At 47.1% G+C, this 22,126-nt stretch overlaps 1 protein-coding gene across 1 annotated transcript in view; it reads right to left on the bottom strand.

The window, feature by feature from the left end:
• Window positions 1-244: 244 nt before the first annotated feature.
• LOC142559317 (uncharacterized) overlaps window positions 245-22,126 on the bottom strand; it is a 98,985-nt gene continuing 77,103 nt past the window's right edge. Inside the window, exon 3 of the mRNA XM_075670931.1 lies at window positions 245-270. Within this exon, the coding sequence (XP_075527046.1) occupies window positions 245-270 (26 nt within the window). The remainder of the gene's footprint in view (window positions 271-22,126) is intronic.

Raw genomic sequence — 22,126 nt, 5'->3', positions numbered from 1 at the left:
TGGGCCACTAATCAGGAGATTTGGAAAGTGAGGTAAGTGAAAGGTTTCTAGGTTGTAGTAGTCAACAGAAAAGTGAAAACGAATGCCGGCTTTAGAAGAGACGGAATGCACTTCGCTCACTGGCTCTGATGAGAAGTGTGCAGGCGACATGTTGGTCGTGCATATGCTTTCTTCTTTTTTTGTGGGGGAAGGGAGGGCACACGGACGCCCAAGACGCCAGAGTAAGTAGTAATAAAGATGTGCCCTAAGGGCCCTTCAGGCTAGCATCAGCTGCAACAACAGAAAAGAGAGAAAAAAAGATGAAAGAAAGGAGCTCCTCTTTCAACAGATCATCATCATCATCATCATCATCATCATCATCAGCCTAGTTACGCCCAGTGCAGGGCAAAGGCCTCTCCCATGCTTCTCCAACTACCCCGGTCATGTACTAATTGTGGCCATGTTGTCCCTGTAAACGTCTTAATGTCATCCGCCCACCTAACTTTCTGCCGCCCCCTGCTACGCATCCCTTCCCTTGGAATCCAGTCCGTAACCCTTAGTGACCATCGGTTATCTTCCCTCCTCATTACATGTCCGGCCCATGCCCATTTCTTTTTCTTGATTTCAACTAAGATGTCGTTTACCCGCGTTTGTTGCCTCACCCAATCTGCTCTTTTCTTATCCCTTAATGTCACAGCCATCATTCTTCTTTCCATAGCTCGTTGCGTCGTCCTCAATTTCAGCAGAACCCTTTTCGTAAGTCTCCAGGTTTCTGCCCCATATGTGAGTACTGGTAACACACAGCTGTTATACACTTTCCTTTTGAGGGATAGTGGCATCCTGCTGTTCATGATTTGAGAATGCCTGCCAAACGCACCCCAGCCCATTCTTATTCTTCTGGTTATTTCAGCCTCATGATCCGGATCCGTGGTCACTACCTGCCCTAAGTAGATGTAGTCCCTTACCCCTTCCAGTGCTTCGCTACCTATCGTAAACTGCTGTTCTCTTCCGAGCCTGTTAAACATTACTTTAGTTTTCTGCAGATTAATTTTCAGACCCACCCTTCTGCTTTGCCTCTCCAGGTCAGTGAGCATGCATTGCAATTGGTCTCCTGAGTTACTAAGCAAGGCAATATCATCAGCGAATCGCAAGTTGCTAAGGTATTCTCCATCAACTTTTATCCCCAATTCTTCCCACTCCAGGCCTCTGAATACCTCCTGTAAACATGCTGTGAATAGCATTGGAGATATCGTATCTCCCTGTCTGACGCCTTTCTTTATAGGGATATTGTTGCTTTCTTTGTGGAGGACTACGGTGGCTGTGGAGCCGCTATAGATATCTTCCAGTATCTTTACATATGGCTCATCTACACCCTGATTCCGTAATGCCTCCATGACTGCTGAGGTTTCGACTGAATCAAACGCTTTCTCGTAATCAATGAAAGCTATATATAACGGTTGGTTATATTCTGCACATTTCTCTATCACTTGATTGATAGTGTGAATATGGTCTATTGTTGAGTAGCCTTTACGGAATCCTGCCTGGTCCTTTGGTTGACAGAAGTCTAAGGTGTTCCTGATTCTATTTGCGATTACGTTAGTAAATACTTTGTAGGCAACGGACAGTAAGCTGATCGGTATATAATTTTTCAAGTCTTTGGCGTCCCCTTTCTTATGGATTAGGATTATGTTAGCGTTCTTCCAAGATTCCGGTACGCTCGAGGTTATGAGGCATTGCGTATACAGGGTGGCCAGTTTCTCTAGAACAATCTGACCACCATCCTTCAACAAATCTGCTGTTACCTGATCCTCCCCAGCTGCCTTCCCCCTTTGCATAGCTCCTAAGGCTTTCTTTACTTCTTCTGGCGTTACCTGTGGGATTTCGAATTCCTCTAGGCTATTCTCTCTTCCACTATCGTCGTGGGTGCCACTGGTACTGTATAAATCTCTATAGAACTCCTCAGCCACTTGAACTATCTCATCCATATTAGTAACGATATTGCCGGCTTTGTCTCTTAACGCACACATCTGATTCTTGCCTATTCCTAGTTTATTCTTCACTGTTTTTAGGCTTCCTCCGTTCCTGAGAGCCTGTTCAATTCTATCCATATTATAGTTCCTGATGTCCGCTGTCTTACGCTTGTTGATTAACTTAGAAAGTTCTGCCAGTTCTATTCTAGCTGTAGGGTTAGAGGCTTTCATACATTGGCGTTTCTTGATCAGATCTTTCGTCTCCTGCGATAGCTTACTGGTTTCCTGTCTAACGGAGTTACCACCGACTTCTATTGCGCACTCCTTAATGGTTCCCATGAGATAGTCGTTCATTGCTTCAACACTAAGGTCCTCTTCCTGAGTTAAAGCCGAATACCTGTTCTGTAGCTTGATCCGGAATTCCTCTAGTTTCCCTCTTACCGCTAACACTTTGATTGGCTTCTTGTGTACATGTTTCTTCCGTTCCCTCCTCAAGTCTAGGCTAATTCGAGTTCTTACCATCCTATGGTCACTGCAGCGTACCTTGCCGAGTACGTCTACATCTTGTATGATGCCAGGGTTCGCGCAGAGTATGAAGTCGATTTCATTTCTAGTCTCACCATTCGGGCTCCTCCACATCCACTTTCAACTAACCCGCTTGCGGAAAAAGGTGTTCATTATCCGCATATTATTCTGTTCTGCAAACTCTACTAATAATTCTCCTCTGCTATTCCTAGAGCCTATGCCATATTCCCCCACTGACTTGTCTCCAGCCTGCTTCTTGCCTACCCTGGCATTGAAGTCGCCCATCAGTATAGTGTATTTTGTTTTGACTTTACCCATCGCCGATTCCACGTCTTCATAAAAGCTTTCGACTTCCTGGTCATCATGACTGCATGTAGGGGCATAGACTTGTACCACCTTCAATTTGTACCTCTTATTAAGTTTCACAACAAGACCTGCCACCCTCTCGTTAATGCTATAGAATTCCTGTATGTTACCAGCTATTTCCTTATTAATCAGGAATCCGACTCCTAGTTCTCGTCTCTCCGCTAAGCCCCGGTAACACAGTACATGCCCGCTTTTTAGCACTGTATATGCTTCTTTTGTCCTCCTAACCTCACTGAGCCCTATTATATCCCATTTACTACCCTCTAATTCCTCCAATAACACTGCTAGACTCGCCTCACTAGATAGCGTTCTAACGTTAAACGTTGCCAGGTTCAGATTCCAATGGCGGCCTGTCCGGCCTGTCCGTTCAACAGATCACTAAGCCATAAAGGCGGCAAAATAAAAGTGGTTAGGAATTGAGGAGCAATTAGAGTCAAAATAGGTGTGTATGTGATTGCGGAAGCGCACGTTAGAGACAGGCAAGAGTAAGCAATGATTGATAATCGTGTTTGGGCACGCTGTAAAAGAACTATGTTTATCAGGCGCAGTCAGCCGAAAGGACTTCTCTAGCCGTGACATGATTATGAACGCGTAAACATTGCCAGGAATTGAATCAGCAGTTAGTGCAATGCCTTAGCGGCAATATTAAGTGTTTCGGGAAGGATAGAGGAGTTATCTTGTTGGTTGACATTAATGCTATCTATACGGCAGTACCGGCAACAACGTGAATTTTATGCTAGGTTTATGTGAATAACGTAACCTCGTTATCATGAATACGTGGCCGAAATGTGATGGCCAGATCACGCGAGTTGGCAGATTTAGACAATTCGCCATTGAAAACTCTCTAATGATGGAGTTTGTGATCCTTAGGGAGAACTGAACATTGATGAGGAAAACTGTAACAGTATAGGGAGTAGACAAAACGCATAATTTTGAAAATGGTATATGTTGTTGGGAAAGAGTGCAAAGAACGAAAAATTTCCAGTGCAAGTGTGGACGCTGACCTAATAAATGTGTTTGCAATAGTCGAAGGAAACTTGCCATATGGCCAAGCAATGGGTAGGAATATATTTAGCTTTGAAGTCTAATAACGAGAGAAATGAGGACAGTGACGCAGCATGCTTGCTGGAAAGGAAAAAGTAAACCGAAAAGTTAGTGGAGCAGGGAGGTAGGGGAAGCGATTGACCAACGACAGAAAGGATTACGAGATGATAGGGAGGCAAGAAACGCACAGTTGCCGCAGGATGAAACAGACAGTAAATGAGAAATATACTGGAAGAAAATAAACTGTGATTTGAACACTATTTCCAGCAATAATAAGGGTGAAAGTGGAAGTTCGTTGTGAAAAATGCGCTAGAAATAGAATGCTGCATCTTGGATATTTTGGAATCACATTAAGATACTAGTGAGAAAGTCGGGTGCAGTAGATTATCTAGACGAGCACGGCAACAAACTGGAAGGGGATGCCGAGGTAATGTAATTTGAAAAAGAACAGCCGAATCATTTCAAGGCCATGGCGAGGTTGTTTGTAAGGAAAGTAAGAGAACGAGCAAGAACTACACGGTAAAGCAGCCGCTGCTGAGAACTTTAAACTGAAGCAAGCTGAAAGAAAATTCTTAAACGCACAGCCACAGGTTTAGACGAGCTTCCCCTTTAGGCTAATTAATAGGCTGGTACCAAAAAATAAGGAAGCTCTGTTGAAAGCGATAGAAAATCAAGCTTATGTTGTAGGCGAATGCCTGACTGTTTGCGACCAAGGAGAATGAAGTTAATCTATGAAGGTAAGGTCGAAACCAAAATAACTCATGTCAGGAAATGTTCCCTCATTTGTTGTTCATGACTGCTATAGATCATTACCTCCGATTTCTTATACTGGAGTTCAAGAAATTTTGCTAAGATCGTGTTCACTTGCCAAGTCCCCAAACTCTACGATTCTGTGCTTCAGTGTGCGGTGATCACTGATTTCTGAATAATTTTATTTATTGCCAGGCCCTTCAGTAACTCAACTTTTTGGCTAAACTTATGTTCTGATAAGATCACTATAACAAAACGCATATATTTTAACACAGTGTCTTCTATATTTTTCTGCCTCATTTATCTTTAATTTTCTCCCGTGCCCTCTCAGCAGGTGAGCTAGAAGCGCTGCGCAATAAACAAGAGGGTCAATCGATGTTTGTGCCACTAAAATATTCTTTTCACATAGTTCAGCTTCCGCCGTAGGCATTTGAAATCAACCGCTCTTTATTTTGTAACGCTCATAGCGAAAAAGGGTAGGGGTGGCGGTACGGCAGAGAATAAACATCCGTACATTGCTGTTCTCAAAGGCTGCAACACGTGTTCCCTCCCAGTGCTTGCTTCAATAAGTATGGCTGCGCAAATAAGTGGAAGTGAACGTATCTTTAAGGTGACTCTTTACTTCACTTCCTAGATGCATTGTTTCCCTCCAATACCAAATGAGCACCAAGTGGGGGCCCTTCTATAACAGCAGCGTTCAACAACCGTGTCGTTCAGCTATGAATGGCTTCAATATTGACACCGACGCGTGTTCATTCGTGGTAGCTATGTGTTCCCGAAATGAATGGTCATACGCTAAGAGTCCTTATCTATGTGTACTCTATACAAGTGGTGAACTTTGCGCATTAAAAGTGCACGAAGAATGATACATATGCATTAGTGTGCATGATGTTCTGCTCACTGTTTTCGAAGGTCTCCGGTAGCCAGACTTCAACGCGTGACCGAAATAATGTAACCGATCACGTTGACTTATTTAACAATCCGTTATTGATTACGATCACCAAAAATTGCTCAAACAGTACTTGAGCAACAGCTATAAAGTACTGGATTACTTTAAGGCTACATTCAACCATTTTTCTCCCCCCTCATTCCACAAATACAGTAAATAAGATTTCGCCAGGTGTTTTTATTGCGGCCTCTGCAACCACTGACATGTTGTTTGCCTTGACTAAGAATCGGTTGGTATTATTCGTACATTACTTTCCTCGCTTTTGTTTTCCAGGAGAACGCCTGCAGCGACACTTCGTCATTTGCCATTAACGAGGCGTAGTTAGAACGTAGGCTAGAGCTTGCTCCGACCAGGAACGCGCGAAAAAAGAAAGCATTTCACCAAACCGACTCATGTGCTTCTGCGTGCGCACCCGTAAAGATTCTTAAGTGTCTCCGCCGTATTCTACGAAAAAGCGCAGCTGCCCCGTCTATCAAAATGACACAATTACATTTGCACCGCGAGGGGGTGCTTGTGGAAAAACTTTATTAATTATTGAGAGGGAAGAGGGGAGTAAGAAAAAGGGTAGGGTGGGAGGGAAGCGGTTGGGTGGGTCCCTATTCCAGGACACCAGTGATCCTGGCTACTCTCTCCGCCTTGCCCAAGAGGCCCCTTTGGGCCCCCAGCCCCGGCCCGGCGAGGAGGATCTCCCACGGCTCCCTATTGCAGGCAAGCATCTCAGGCGAGTTCGCTTCTCGTGGTCTTTTTGTACATTCCCACGTCACATGTGGCAGCGACGGCCACGCACCGCACCATGGACAAACGCTGGCATGTAGTGTGGGATTCATGTGATGTGCTCTTCCCAAGTGGGGATAGGTGTGTGTCTGTATTCTTCTGTATGCGCGGGCTTCTTGTACCCCCAGTTGCCGATGCGGGGGGGCAAGGCTCTCTCTCGTGCGACGTTGGTGTTCGAGGATGTCTCGGGCTGTAAGTGGACTATCTTGCAAAGGGCTGTGGTTCCCCGCTCGGTTTGCGAGTTCTGGAGCTAGGGAGTGTGCCCTCTCATTGCCTGGGATGCCCTCGTGTCCTGGGCACCATATGATTGCATGTTCTTCTTGGAGCGCGTCGCCCAAGATTCTCAGCGCGATTCGTGGCAATCTGCCTTGCACGTACATTCTGCATGCTGCTTGAGAGTCGGAGATAACCAGTGCCGAGTGCCCGGCGCTGGCGTTGTGTTTGATTGCCATCGCGATTGCTGAAGCTTCAGCAGTGGCTGTGCATGTTGTGTTTATTGAGGCCGTTATTTCGGCTCTTTTCCGTTGCGTGTTGCGAACTGCTACAATGACGTGTCTTCTAGCAGTCCGAGCGGCGTCCTTGTATTGCACTTCTTGATTATTCCCAATGCTTTTGATAAGTTGTTTGGCTCGGGGCTGTCTTCGGCCTTTGTGGTATTCGGGATTCATGTTCTTTGGTATCGGTGTGGCTTGTATTTGCTTCCTGATGTGGCATGGTATCTGGTGGATTTGGTCACTGCAATATTGCGGTTTCACCGAATATCTTAGTTCAGAGAGTAGTTGTTGTCCGGCTTGTGTGAGACACAGGCGCTCTGTCTGATTTATCATAACCGCTGCCTTGAGCTCTTCAAAGGTGTTGTAATCTCCTGTGTCGTGTAGTCTTTCATTTCCAGTGTTCACCGGTAATCCTAGCGCCACCTTGTACGCGCACCGTACGATCTGGTCCACCATCTTGATTTCTGTGCGATTTATGTTTTGATAGGGAAGAGCATATGTTATCCGGCTTATGACAAAAGCTTGAACGAGTCGTATCGTTTCGTTTTTGTATAGGCCTCTTCCTTTCTTTGTGATTCTTCCTATTAGTCTTGCTATTTGTTTCGTTGTCGCTTTCAGGGTCGCGATAGTGTCATCCGCTCGCCGGTTGCTTTGATCCAGAGGCCCAAGACACGAACCTTGGTCTTTTCTGGAAGCATTCGGTTCCCTAGTTGGAGGTGTAGGTTTGGCCTGTTACGGTAGTTTCGTCCATGGACTCTGACCCATTCCGACTTTTCTGGTGCACAGGCCATGCCATGTTCTGCCACGAAGTGTTCAACGGTGTTGATAGCTTCTTGTAGGGTGCTTTCTTTGTGGCCTAACGATCCTTTGTGCATCCATAAGGTGATATCATCCGCATAGAGTGCGAATTCGAGATCTTGGATTTGATGCAACCTTCTTGCCAAATTGTTCATGCCAATGTTAAATAATAATGGTGAGAGTATAGCTCCCTGTGGAGTTCCATTGTTGGGGAGATTGAGCTTGGGTGATCGCATATCTTCTAAACCTATCGTGGCAGTCCTACCAGTTAAGAAGGATCTGACGTAGTCAAAAATTCTCTTTCTGCATCCCATTTCTTCTAGTTCCTCCATGATGAGCTTATGGAACATAGTGTCGAATGCGCTCTTTAGATCCAACACCACCACTATGTTTTCTTCACCAGTCGCCACGTTGTTTATTACTTCGTCTCTTAGCCTAAGGAAAACATCCTGTGTTGAAAGATGTTTGCGGAAACCATACACGAACACCAATAGGAGGTTATGACTTTAGATATAATCGGTTAACCTGGCGAGTATCACTTTTCTCAAACAGCTTCCCGAGACATGACGTAAGTGAGATTGGTCTCAAGTTCTGAATAGTTTTCTGTTTTCCCGGTTTAGGGATTAGGACTATGGTGGCTTCCTTCCACTGCTGTGGAATGGTACCAGTTTCCCATATGCCCTTGTTGAAGTAGTCGACTACTCTCCGAGTTGCTCATTGCTGAGGTTGCGCAGCATTGCACTGGTGATGCCGTCCGCTCCGGGTGCTGTGTTTCGTCTGATGTCCTGCGCCGCTGCATACAATTCGGCAACCGTAACGGGCTCATCTAGAGGTTTGTTTGTCAGCGCTTTGTAGCTGAGAGATTCGACACTATCGCCTCCTGTTTTAATGTATTTGTCCCTGAGCGCTTGGATCAGTTTATCGGTGTCACCTTTGTATTCACCTACTAGGGTGCGTATCGTTCTCGCTGTTGCCGTCTTTGTAGAGTCCGGGTCTATCATGCTACGTAAGATAGCCCACGTCTTAGCGGTGGATAGCGTGCCTCTCAGTGAATCGCAAAATCGTAGCCAATTTTCCGCTTGCAGCTCTCTGGCATACTCATTTGCTTGTTCTGTCAGCGTTGCTATTCTTGCCCTAAGTTTTCTGTTCAGTCTTTGAGTTTTCCAGCGCTTGGTTAAGCTGCGCCGGCCCTCCCACAGGTGCAGCAGATGTGGGTCGACTGCAGGTGTTTTCGCGTTAATGTATATGTTTCGTGTTGTGGCTTCGTGCGCGACTTTGAGTTCCTTTGTTTAGTCCTCAGCTGTGTTGGGGGGTGCTGTGGACATTGGATATTTCCTGTACGCCGTCCAGTTTGTGATTCTGGCCTGCTTTGTTGGAATTTTGAGGAAGCGAGCGCCGGAGCAGGAAAGCGCTTGAAAGTGGAGAAGGGATTCGCCGCGTTCGCGGACTTCCCGTTTGTGCACCGACGCCGTGTAGTTCGCGGTGCGTGTTCGCTGCGTCCATTCGCTTGCGCGTAACCCGCGTTCAGGCAGTGAAAAGCCACTAAGTCTATTGCTTCATTGGCCTTTCACCTCATACAGTTCAGTCTAGTGTTCTAATAAATGCACTATCGGCCCTGAAACAATGATCTGTATTTCGGCATTATTTAGTGGCGCGACTTGCAGTGGGGGGGGGGGGGGGGGGGACTGGCGCTACTGTGCTTGACCTGTACTGTGTGCGTTCTGCGTAAGTTTGAATTTTGACATATTCTACTTTATTTACTCTTCCTTCCTTTCCTTCTTCTCTGCCATTTCCACGTTTATGTCCCTTCTTTCTAAGAGTAGACAGCTAGTGTGCCCCTTTCGGTGGCAGTCTCTCTAGCGCTGGCAGTGTAGTCTCTAGCGCGCCATTCGCTCTCCCTTTTTTTCTAGTGTCTGTATATTTTCACAACAACAACAACAACAATATAGAGTGCTAAAGAAATATTCCCACATTCTTCCTTCTTGACAGCTAGAGGTATGAGATGCTGTGCATGAGACGCGGACGCTGTCGTTTAGGATGATTGTGTCTACAGAGATCTATCACCTTCGTTTATCGATGCACCAACGTACTTGTATTCCCTTGCCCGACGCATTTCCCGGCACTGTATTAACATTGTCCGTTGACATTTTTCATTTATTACCATAGAACCTGATTTTCGGACGCAAAATTTTAATCCTAAATTCTCACGTTCTCGCCGACAGATATCAGCCCGACGTTGCATATCATATTGCATGTTAGCAAGCAACACAATGTCGTCCGCATAGAATAAATCTGAAACCTGCTTCTTCACTATTGTTCCTACTTGATTGCATCAGTGGCTAATACCAATAGTCATTCCTTCTAGCGTCCTTTGCATCCTTACCATATACACCATGAACAGCAGCGCTGATGCAGGGCGGGCCTGTCTATATCCCTCGGTGATATCAACCTCCTGTTTGCTCCTCATTTCTTATAATTCAGAGCAAACGACATTTTCTCGCTAAATCTCCCTCAAGATCTCTATACAGTCGTGGTCTACACCTTCTCCTTCCAGAATATAACACTGAATGTGCCAGTCTACATGGTGATAGCCTCCGGTAATGTAGAAAAAAAAGCCACATATAATATTCTTCTTTGTACTCTCGATATTCCAACACACCGATGGAGAACAAATACGTTATCATGCCGACGCCAACCGAGTTTCAATCCATCCTGTAGTTCTCGCAATACAACATTTTGTTTTGCCCATGCTTGCAGTTTTTATTTACTCGCCTGCCTTGCCAACCTGTACACTACCAATGTAGTCGTCGACAGTATACATGAGTGATTATTGTTTCGACCTTAGCTCTATAGATTAACTTCATTCTCCTTTGTTGCAAACAGTCATGTATTCGCCTATAATATAAGCTTGATTTTCTATCGCATTCAACAGGGCTTCTTTTCTTTTTGGTACCAGCCTATTAATTAGCCTGGAGGGGAAGCTTGTCTAAAGCTGTGGCTGTGCGTTTAGGAAATTTCTTTCAGCTTTCTTCCAGTGTAAATTTCTCAGCACCGGCTTCTTTCCCGTCTGGTTCTCGCTCGTTCTCTCACTTTCCTTACAAACAACCTCGCCATGGCCTTGAAACAATTCGGCTGTTATTTTTCAAATTAAATTAACTCGGCCTTCCCCCTTCCATGTTGTTGCCCTGCTCGTCTAGATAATGTACTGATCCCGACTTTCTCACTAGTAATTTAATGTGATTCCAAAATATCCAAGGTGCAGCATTCTATTTCTAGCGCATTTTTTCCACAACGAACTTCCACTTTCACCCTAATTTTTTCTGGAAACAGTGTTCAACTCGCAGTTTTTTTTTCTCCCAGTATATTTCTGATTTACTGTCTGTTTCATCCTGCGGCAACTGTGCGTTTTTTTCCTCCCTATGCTCTCGTGATCCTTTCTGTCGTTGGTTGATCGCTTCCCGTACCTCCCTGTTCCGCTAACTTTTCGTTTTCCTTTTTACTTATCAGCAAGGATGTTGCGTCACTGTCCTCATTTTTCTCGTCGTTAGACTTCAAAGCTAACTCTATTCCTACCCATTGCTTGGCCATATGGCAAGTTTTCCTCGATCATTGCAACCACATTTATCAGTCCAGCGTTCACACTTGCACTGGAAATTCTTTGTTTTTTGCTCTCTTTCCCAACAACATATATCATTCTCAAAATTATGCGTTTTTGTCTACTCCCTACACTGCTACAACCTTCCTCATCAATGATCAGTTCTGCCAACGGATCACAAACTCCGTCATCAGAGAGGAATCGATGGCGAATTGTCTAAATCTGCCTACTCGCGTGATCTGGCCATCACATTGCGGCCACGTATTCATGATAACGAGGTTACGTTATTCACATACACCTAGCACAATATTCACGTTGTTGTGGGCACTGTCGTCTAGATCTATGTGAGCATTAATGTCAACCAACGAGATAACTCCTCTATCCTTCCCGAAACACTTATTACCGCTAAGGCATGGGACTAACTGCTGATTAAATTATTGGCAATGTTTCCGCGTTCATAACCATGTCACGGCTAGGCAAGTCCTTTCGGCTGACTGCGCCTGATAACCAAAGATGATCTTTAAACTTTGAGTTCAGCTTTTACCCATTTGGCTGTAGCATGTATGAACATTTGGACTCCCCTCCTTTTCTTTCCCAATTAGTTCTCTTACAACGTGCCCAAACACGATTATCAATCATTGGTTATTCTTGCATGTCTCTAAGGTGCGCTTGCGCAATCACATACACACCTATTTTGTCTCTAACTCAAACGTCCATGTTCAGAGCAGAAGGCTCTGCCACCGTGCCAGCCAAGTAGACGGTGCCTGCTACCCACGCGAGTAATGGTATGGTGGCCTCCGCCGTGCAGTACTCCGCCTGGGAACCAGTGTTCATGGGTTTGGTGTGGCAACACCGGGTGCTGCCTGAGCCAGCCTCGCTCCATCCAGAGGGTCCGTAGTGGTCGGCCTTGTGAGTGGTGCCGGGCTCGACACCGTTCCAGTGAGTGCCGCACCACTGGCAACGGTTGCCGCCTCCGAGGTGTGTGGCGCTCCGCAGGAAGCAACTCGTGCTGCCGCTAGTCCTCCTGCGGGCTGGAACTCAGAAGTGTCAGTCCAGGGTGCTGGCCAGGTCCCGAGGCGAGGCCTGACATGGTCGGTGTGTCTGTGCCACATGGACCCTTCTGGCATGCGGACGGGCAGCGATGAAACGCTGGCAGGAGACACGACCTGCCCGGCAGACCAGGGTGGACCTGGACGGAAGTTCCTGGCGAAAACTGGAGCTCCCGACTCTGGCAAAGACCCGGGACGGCACCCTTGGTCGGCAGCCAGCTTCTGCTTCAGCTGCTTCAAGAGCACTGCAGATCGGAGGTCCGGATGCAAGACGTCCAAGGGTGTTTTGACCATCCGACCCAGCAGGAGCTCACAAGGGGCAGTGTCAGTGACTTCGTGGGGCGTGGTCTGGTACTGAAACAGTATGCGGGCAACCAAGCTTTCTTTTCACTCAGTCTGCCTGATAACCAAAAATTATTTTGGCTCATGGAATATACTCTTTCACATTTGACTGCCTGATGGTTCCAGCAATCCGGCTCCTCTCCCAGTGTTTCCCATTATGTTTTCTTGCACCTTTCCCAAATATATTTCTCAATCATTGCTGGCTCTTCTAATTCTCTATGTGTCTTTTTGTAATCGTACACACACGTATTTGTTTTATTACGCTAGAAATTGCATGGATACTGCAGGCGTATTTCGCCACTCTCCTAGAAAGACTAGAAATAAAACAGACCTCATACTCTGCGCTAACCCTGGCATGATGTGTACGTGCTCGACAACGTGCGCTGCAGTGACCATAGAATGATAGGAACTCGAATTAGTCTAGACTTGAGGAGGGAACAGAAGAAACTGGTACATAAGAAGCTGATAAATGTATTAGCCTTAAGAGGGAAAATAGAGGAATTCCGGATCAAACTACAGGACAGGTATCCGGCTTTAACTCAGGAAGTGTACCTTAGTGCTGAAGCAATGAAAGACAATCCTATGGGCATCATTAGGGATGGTGCAATAGAAGTCGGTGGTAACTTCTTTAGGCAGGATAACGGTAAGCTATCGTAGGCGACGAAAGATCTGATTAAGAAACGCCAATGTATGAAAGCCTCTAACCCTACAGCTAGAATAGAACGGGCAAAACTTCTAAAGTTAATTACAAGCGTCAGACAGCTGACGTAAGGAAGTAAAATATGGATAGAATTGAACATGCTCTTAGGAACGGAGGAAGCCTAAAAGCAGTGAAGAATACACTAGGAATAGGCAAGAACCAGATGTATGCGTTAAGAGACAAAGCTGGCATTATTATTATTGATATGAATGAGATAGTTCAAGTGGCTGAGGAGTTCTATAGAGATTTATACAGTACCAAGGGCCCCCACGACAATAATGGAAGAGAGAATAGTCTAGAAGAATTTGACATCCCACAAGTAATGCCGGAAGAGGTAAAAAAGTCTTGGGAGCTATGCAAAGAGGGAAGGACGCTGGGGAGGATCAGGTAACAGCTGATTTGTTGAAGGATGGTGGGCAGATTGTTCTAGAAAAACTGGCCACCCTGTATGTGCAATGCCTCATTACCTCGAGCGTACCCGAATGTTGGGAGAACGCCAACATAATCCTAATGCATAACAAAAGGGACACTAAAGACTTGAAAAAATATAGACCGATCAGCTTACCGTCCGTTACCTACTAAGTATTTACTAAGGTAATCGCAAGTAGAATCGGGAACACCTTAGAATTCCGTCAACCACAGGTCCAGGCAGGATTTTGGAAACGTTACTGAACAATAGACCATATTCACAGTATCAGTCAGGTGATAGAGAAATGCGCGGAATATAACCAGCCCGTATATATAGGTTTCATTAATTACGAGAAAGTGTTTCATTCAGTCGGAACATCAGCAGTCTTGGGGGCATTACGGAATGAGAGTGCAGAGGAGTCATATGTAAAAATACGGAAAGATATCTATAACGGCTCCACAGCCACCGTAGTCCTCCATAAAGAAAGCAACAAAATTGCAATAAATCAGGCAGGGAGATACGATCTTTCCAAAGGCGCGTGAGGTTTCACCTGATGGTTCCCGAGTGGGCCTAGCCAGGTGACGGTGAGTTTCCATGCGTCAAATTGTGGGCCAAATAATGTTGTTTAACTCAGTCACAGCGTGTTTACAGCAGGTATTCAGAGACCTGGATTGGGAAGAATTGGGGATGAGAGTTCATGGATAATACCTTAGTAAATTGCGATTCGCTGATTAAATTGCCTTGCTTAGTAACTCAGGGAACCAACTGCAATGCATGCTCACTGACCTGGAGAGGCAAAGTAGAAGGGTGAGTCTAAAATTAATCTGCAGAAACCCAAAGTAATGTCTAGCAGTCTCGGAAGAGAACAGCAGTTTATGATAGGTAGCGAGGCATTGGAGGTGGTAAGGGAATACGTCTACTTAGGGCAGGTAGTGAACGCGGATCCGGATTATGAGGCTGAAATAATCAGAAGAATAAGAATGGGCTCGGGTGCGTTTGGCAGGCATTCTGAGGTCATGAACTGCATGTTGCCATTATCGCTCAAGAGAAAAGTGTATAACAGCTGTGTCTTACCAGTACTCACCTACGGGCAGAAACCTGGAGGCTTACGAAAAGGATTCTACCTAAATCGAGGACGACGCAACGAGCTATGCAAAGAACAATAATGGGTGTAACGTAAAGGGATAAGAAAAGAGCAGATTGGGTCAGGGAACAAACGGAAGGTAATGATATCTTAGTTAAAATCAAGAAAAAGAAATGGACATGGGCAGGACCTAAAATGAGGAAGGAACATAACCGATGGTCATTAAGGGTTACGGATTGGATTCCAAGAGAAGGGAAGCGAAGGAGGGGGCGGTAGAAAATTAGGTGGGTGGATGAGATTAAGAAGTTTGCAGGGACAATATGGTCACAATTAGCACAAGACATGGGTTGTTGGAGAAGTATGGGAGAGGTCTTTGCCCTGCAATGGGCGTAACCAGGCTTATGATGATGATGATGATAATGGTCATCATCAACATCATCATCATGATCAGTCCCTGGCAGCGACCTGGACATCACCTTCGATGGTCCTTCACGGTCCCGATTGACCCAAGTGGGGCGGCCCTCCTTAAGGACGACGTGCTGCTGATGATGATGTCGCCTGGCTCTGGATCTGGACCTGGATTTGCTTCTGGGCTCGAAGCGAACCATGGATGCAGATCGTCACCTTGGGCGACCACGGGAACGGCTCCGGGATAAACTCTTGGGACGGCGGCGACCGTTAGACCTCGATCTGGAGCGACGGTGACCTCCCTCGGGGGCCGGTTGCTAGGGGCCATGCTGGTGGAGCTCGGTGAACTGGCGCTCGGCACCAAGGTAATTCGTGGTAGGGCTTCTCATCCAACCCCTTCCGGCTCTGGCTCGTTCTCTTCGACGACGTCGAACGATGTATGGGATTTTAATGCGTTGTCTGCATTCTTTCTTTGCCGTGAGTCACCTCACAACTTGCATTTAGGCATTCACTGATGTTGGTCGTATGGCTCCACACCCTCTGCATACGGCTTCGCTGGGCGTCGGACATACGTCGGCACGATGGCGAGGCCTTTCGCAAACGTAGCAGATGACGATCTGCTTACGACATAAAGTACATCTCACCAGTGCATTGTCATACCTTACGTAGTTGGGTACACGGTATCCGTCAAAAGCAATTAAGATGGTGCCGGTGTTCTTGATCCTTTTGGCTGCCAGCCCTAGGGGGTTTCTTGCATTAACAATCTTGCGTTACAACACCTCTGATCCGTCACAACGGGAAACGTCTCGTATTACACCCTTGCACGTAGCATGTGGTGCCGTGCAGTATGCCGCTAGCTCATGCAGACGACCCGCCATACAAATATTCTTGTTCCTGGCATATTCGGCTGCATTCTCCTCCTCGCGGGTGCTGACCACGATAATATTCTGTTGATAGTCAGGACATATCGTGTCCGCTTCACGCTTGGAATCCTCCTTGCAAGCAGCGGTGTTGATCGCAACAGCCACCACAGTCTCTTCTTGCGTCCGGCACATGATTCTTTCTGTGCATCGATGGTGAATGCGAACGCAGCGGCCTCACTCTGATCATAATTTTCCTGTTCACCCTGGGAAGCATCGGCATTCTTCCACGACGAATAATGCGGCTCTTGACACCAGCTCCGGTCCTGCCACGATCGTTCTGCCCGGGCACCGTGCAAGGCCTAGCTCCATTGCTGGGCCTGTCTTTCGACGATTTCGTGAAATGGTGTCTTCGGCCGGCTAATTGCCTGCCGGAATCCTCTAGAAAAACGTCAGGGGGAAGTTCCTCCCCTTGCACAGTGTATTCCATAGGAAGAGATCTCACCGTGTGGCCAATAGGCCGGCGGCGCGGTCGAAGTGGAAAATAGCCGTAAAATTTGTAGGTTCCACTCACTGCCAAAGTCAGGTATCCAGGTGTAGCTCAAAACTTCACGTATCCGTCGGCGATGAAATTAGGGACCGACAGGCAAAAAATTCGATCAGTAACTTCCCAAAAAACGGGAGCCGATGCGGACAAAGCTTTGCGTGTTTTCTTCTTCTTCGTCCTTCTCCGAAAAGTTTCGTGTCCTGTGAGAATTAGCCTCTTCGCCTACTCATCTGTATAGGCCCCGTGGCTTGGGCTACGAAGCCGTACACTAAGATTAGTGCTCGCCTTTTTGCCATCTTATCAGAGCATCAGTCTTCCTTTTGAGGTAAATTATCTTTCGCCGTGCTTCCGAACTCTAGTTGCGTCCGGCACAGGATTCTTTGCTGTGCATCGAGGGTGAATGCAAACGCAGCGGCTTGTTCCCTCTTGGCGCCACCGACGGCTGTCGTCTTGCTAAGCTGTGTGAAATGGCCCATGACTGAAGATTGGGCTAGATTGCAAGACGTAATGAATTACAAAGCATAAAGATTTAAATAATTAAAGCCATCAGAAAACGGGAACTTACCAACACATGTGCAATCGGCGAAGCAGCTCAAGAAACAAAAGGGGACTTACGTCTTGCTTCTTTGTCCATAACTTTAGTGCAGAGCTATTCCGCGCCCGTTCCTGGGTTGAGCGTCGGCGTTACCGAGCAAACGAGCACAGGGAAGGATACCAGAGCGAACGGGGAGCACATCAGGGTATGAAAGACGGCGATAGCGGAGAGTGCGCGAGGAGGATAGTGGAACGGATCCATGAGGCGGAAAGCGGTGGAGGACGGTATGGCGAAAGCGTGAGAAGAAAAGCATAGTGACGCGCAAGACGGGCTCGACAGTGACGACCGCCATGTTATCGCTCTAAAATACCGCGCTATCATCTGTTTACCGATGGCATGTGGAGAGCGCGTCCACCGATACCACATATGGAAACAAAGCTCTGCATGAGCAGCGGTCAGTATGCCGTGGCAGCGGTGAATCGCGCCTAAGCGTCACTCACGTGCTACCTCTCTCAATCTCCCGATTAGCGAGGTAGGCCCGCTACATTTCGCTCCATTTGTGATTTCCCGCACGCGACAGATTGTTCCCGCCAGCGAATATACTGTGAAATGAAAACACGCATATATTTCGCATTAGGAAGTACCGTAATCGTCGATGAATTTCTTTTGCCCCATAGAAACGGTACTACTTGGACCGAACCAGTAGGCTGTTCAATCTCTCGCAGGGAAGTTCGTAGCATTCTGCTACGAGAAAATGACTGGGCAATGAGCGCTTACTGCAACTGCAACCCCAAAGGCGGTGTTGCGGCCTGAAACAGCGCTCCAAAGCGTTAGCTGCCACGAGGTGAGAATGGGACAAACTTATAGCTCCCGCTTGTCACGCAAGGAAGAAAATAATTCATTCTACTGGCCGAACGGAAGCTACAGCGCACACAACTGCACCAGCTTCTGCTATGTCGCAGATCAGTGATACGTGCCAGTCGTGTGAAAGAAACGTAATGCAGCTAAACACCATTAAAACTTAGTGTTTCGGACCTCCAGAAACCTCCGTTATACCGGTCACTTCATTGTAAAAGTTCTGCAGTGCACAACTCAAACAAGAACAGGGACAGGGTTATTCCTTTGTTATACAAGTCATGCTGTCCTAGAGACGTTCGTTATAGAGGTGCTAGACTGTAGTTGGCGTAGGCATGAGAGGTACATGCGGACGCTTTGGACATCGCGTTGCTATGCTTGCGGCATCATCCATTCGATCCAACCATCTATGCGAAGGTACGGGACACAAATTCTAGTGTTATCGTAGCCGAATAACAGACGCACAATCCTACGTGTTATCGCTGATGCCAATGGGTCCACTCTGGTAACCTTTGTAGTCTTCTGACAAATACTTCGTTATGATGCGACATTCGAGAAAATCGGAACATTCTTTTTGAAGAGCCTCGGTAGCAGGGAAAGGTTCTTTATATCTCTTACGCAAAGCCAGTAAAGATCACAAATGCGATGTTGAAAGTCATATTTATCAAAAACGCGCTTTTTCAGAGCTGAAAAAAAAATCACCATAGACGCCGACATTCATTTGCTAGAAAAATCGCTTTACGTGAACGTCAGCGTGTAGGTGTCATATGATACTTGCAGTGAGCCAAGTTGTCATCAAAAAAGGTTTACTGAAAAGCGGTAGATTCCAGTTTGTCCCTGGGGCACATGCCCATTGGCTTCATGGCTACATAACCAGTGATATGTATGTTATACCTTTTTGATACGTCGTGGGCGAATTCTTTTGTACCCTTTTCCTGTTTACGTGATTAGGTACGTGACAATGTTATTGTGCACAGCAAAATCACACGTGGAATATAAACACTGGTGCTCCATGTCTTAGCTTACCGCGTTGAGCTCTGTTGGCGGGGTGCATTTGCATGGCAATTTCAATTAATCGGTTATATATTACGTGATACCAGATATCTGGCCCGCCTCGTACTAGTGGGGACCTTTCTCAGAAGAGGACACACGAAAGGGCTTTTCTGGTGCGTCAGGCCTTAAAACCCGCTGTGCGAAATCACTGAAAGCACCGTGAGCGCAAGAGACTGCTGGGCGCGAGTCTTTCACAACGCAGTTCTTTTAGATCAAGTACGGGCCGTCCAGAAGGCCCACGATACGGCGGTAAGGTTATACCTTGCTGTCCCGACGTGAGAGCCGCCTGCGTCAACCCAAGGGTTGATCTTCGGGACGTGAATAAAGTTCACCATACCATAACATACCGTGACCGTAGTCGTCCCTTCATTTCCTTCATATTGTTACGCATGAAGAAAACGAAGACCGGTGAACGTGCTTGCGGTACCGAGTGGGGGAAGGAAGAAGAGAACGACGCCGAGTTGATCCGCAAGACTTCTTGAACCCAGCTGTAGCAAATTTTTCAGAATATCGACACCTCCTATTCCCTTGGCCTAAAAATTCCTTTCACACCAGAAAAACTGAAGTCATCTTTACCCAATTACGTTGTCGAATACCAAAATTAAACTTCTATCGTCACAGGGCAGGTCTGGTGCCCTCCCCTCTGTGCCCAGTCTGTGGAGAAGATGAAACAATAGATCATTTTTTTCATATTCTGCCGCCGTTTCACTTCTTTAAGAAAAAATCTACAATCAAGATTTACACAGCTTGGTTTGAGCTTTTCAATTATAAATATCCTTTCTCTAGGAGCCTCCTCTCTTGGACAGTGCCACAGGGATATTTGCTCAACCGTGGAGGATTTTATAATTGCTACAAAGAGATTGTCTTGAATTCTTAAACATTTTATTTTTGTTCATTTCCTCCAGTTAGCTTTACCATTTTCAGTTTTTTAATAAAGATAGCCTAATTTCATCCAAATCTTGGCCAATCCCCCACAGTGGGTGTGCGCCATCGCATAAGGAATACCATACCATACCATACCATACCAACCAGCTGGCCGCTCTTGTGCATACCTCGGCGAATTAAGGTAAACGGTCCCCTTCATCCATAAGGGTTATAAACGGTCTCCTTCGCGCGTAACAAAATGGTGGAGGTGCGGGGTACCGCTCACAAGAACGAAACCGTCTCTGCCGCAGCTTTGTCGAAACCGCCGACTTGCCGGCCTCCCGCCATCAGCCGTGACCGTCTTCGACATGCCCGAAGAAGGAGCCACTCCGAGGGCAGCGCCTAGCAGTCCACTGCCATACAACCGAGTTCCACCCACCTTCGGAGGCAAAGCGGTGGAAGGTGCCGACGAATGGCACGTAGACTACAAACGAATGAGCAAATCCAACGGGTGGGATGCAACCGCTCAGCTCACCAATGTGGTGTTCTCCCTGACCGATACCGCCCTCGTGTGGTATGGGAACCACAAGGACGCGCTTACGACGTGGGATCATTTTGTTGACGAGTTAAAGGCGTGTTTTCGGGACTCAGTCACCCAAAAGAAGCGTGCGGAGCAGACACTGTCACAACGGGCGCAGCTACCAGGTGAGACATGCACAACATATATCGAAGAAGTGTTAAAGCTGTGCAAGGTGGTCAGTGCTCGCATGTCGGAAGAAGACAAAGTTGGACATTTGCTGAATGGAGTGGCTGAGGATGTGTACAATTTTCTAATTGGAAAATAGAGCCTCAGTTCTGTGTTCGACGTTATTCGGCACTGCAGAACTTTTGAAACGCTAAAGATGCGTCGGATTGCGCCAAAGTTTGTTCGGTTGTCAAACGTTACGCTGGTTGCCAGTGTGGACACGAGTCCTTGCCTCTAGCTTCCTTCGACCATCCGACAGATTGTCCGCGAGGAACTTTCCCGCCGCGAAAAGTTGTTGCATTCAACTGTTGACCACCATGGCATGTACACGTCACGTGAGGCTATGACGGCGCCACATTCGGCCCCTTGGCAACCTATGGTTACCGCAGCGGCCGTAGAGTACAGCGCAGCCAAAGCCGAGGATGACAACACGCCCGCCGACTACGCGCTATGACCAACGCGCTCAGAGCACGCCTTCTCGACGCCCGATGTATCGTCGTGACACACGCCTCGAACCGACCCACTACATGCGGGTAAATGAGAATATCCGCTTCATCGACGAACGACCAAGGTTTCGATTTCTCCCGGTGTGTTATTCCTGCGGTGTCCCTGATCATATATCGCGGTTTCGCAACCAGCGTATGACCACGTGGTATGGCCAGCCGTCAGAGTTTTCTCGGCCCTCCGAACGCCACACGGTGCCCCGTGGCCAGCAAACGTATCATCTGGCGACGAGTATTGGCCGAGCAGCTCCCGGAATCGCTCCCCGGCATCTGACAGAAGTTTGACACCCCCACCGCAACGTCGTGCTCCCCGTTGTCCCTCACCGCTGCGTCGCACCGCGTCCCCTTTGTCACCGGGAAACTAGCTAGCGCGGCCGTTGGAGGTGAGGTCGCTGGAGACGTGCTACTGACAGAAATACCTCCTGTGTTGATGCTGAAAAACAAAATGCGCGTGCTTGTAGATAATGTCCCTGTGATGGCTCTGGTGGACACAGGCGCAACAATTTCGGTCAGGAGTGTCTCTTTTAACCACGTGTTAGGGCGAAAAGTGTTGTTGAAATGGGACGAAGATTCAAAGTTGTGTGGAGTGAGTGGCGAGCCGTTGCGACCTATTGGGGTGTGTAGTGCTGACGTGTTTTTGGGAGGCCATGTTATTACGACAGAGTTTGTAATTATTCCTTGGTCGACCCAGGATGTTATTCTCAGCATGGACTTCTTGCGGGAGGGTGGTGCTACTGTCGACTGCCGCACAGGAAAAGTATTCTTAAGTGGTAGAATTCCATCAGGACTCCTGGAGAACCTTGTAGATCGCGAAACTACACTGGGTGTTTGTGGTGATGCGGTCATATCTGCATCATCTACCGTTTGCGTTCCCGTTATCTGTTGTTGCGCCGATTCCGACAGCTTCGAAGCTGCCGTAGAACCGATG

This window comes from Dermacentor variabilis, chromosome 10 (assembly GCF_050947875.1).
Source record: "Dermacentor variabilis isolate Ectoservices chromosome 10, ASM5094787v1, whole genome shotgun sequence".
Lineage (NCBI taxonomy): Eukaryota > Metazoa > Arthropoda > Arachnida > Ixodida > Ixodidae > Dermacentor > Dermacentor variabilis.
Note: the sequence above shows the minus strand (reverse complement) of the source record. Positions and strands in the feature narration are given on the sequence as shown.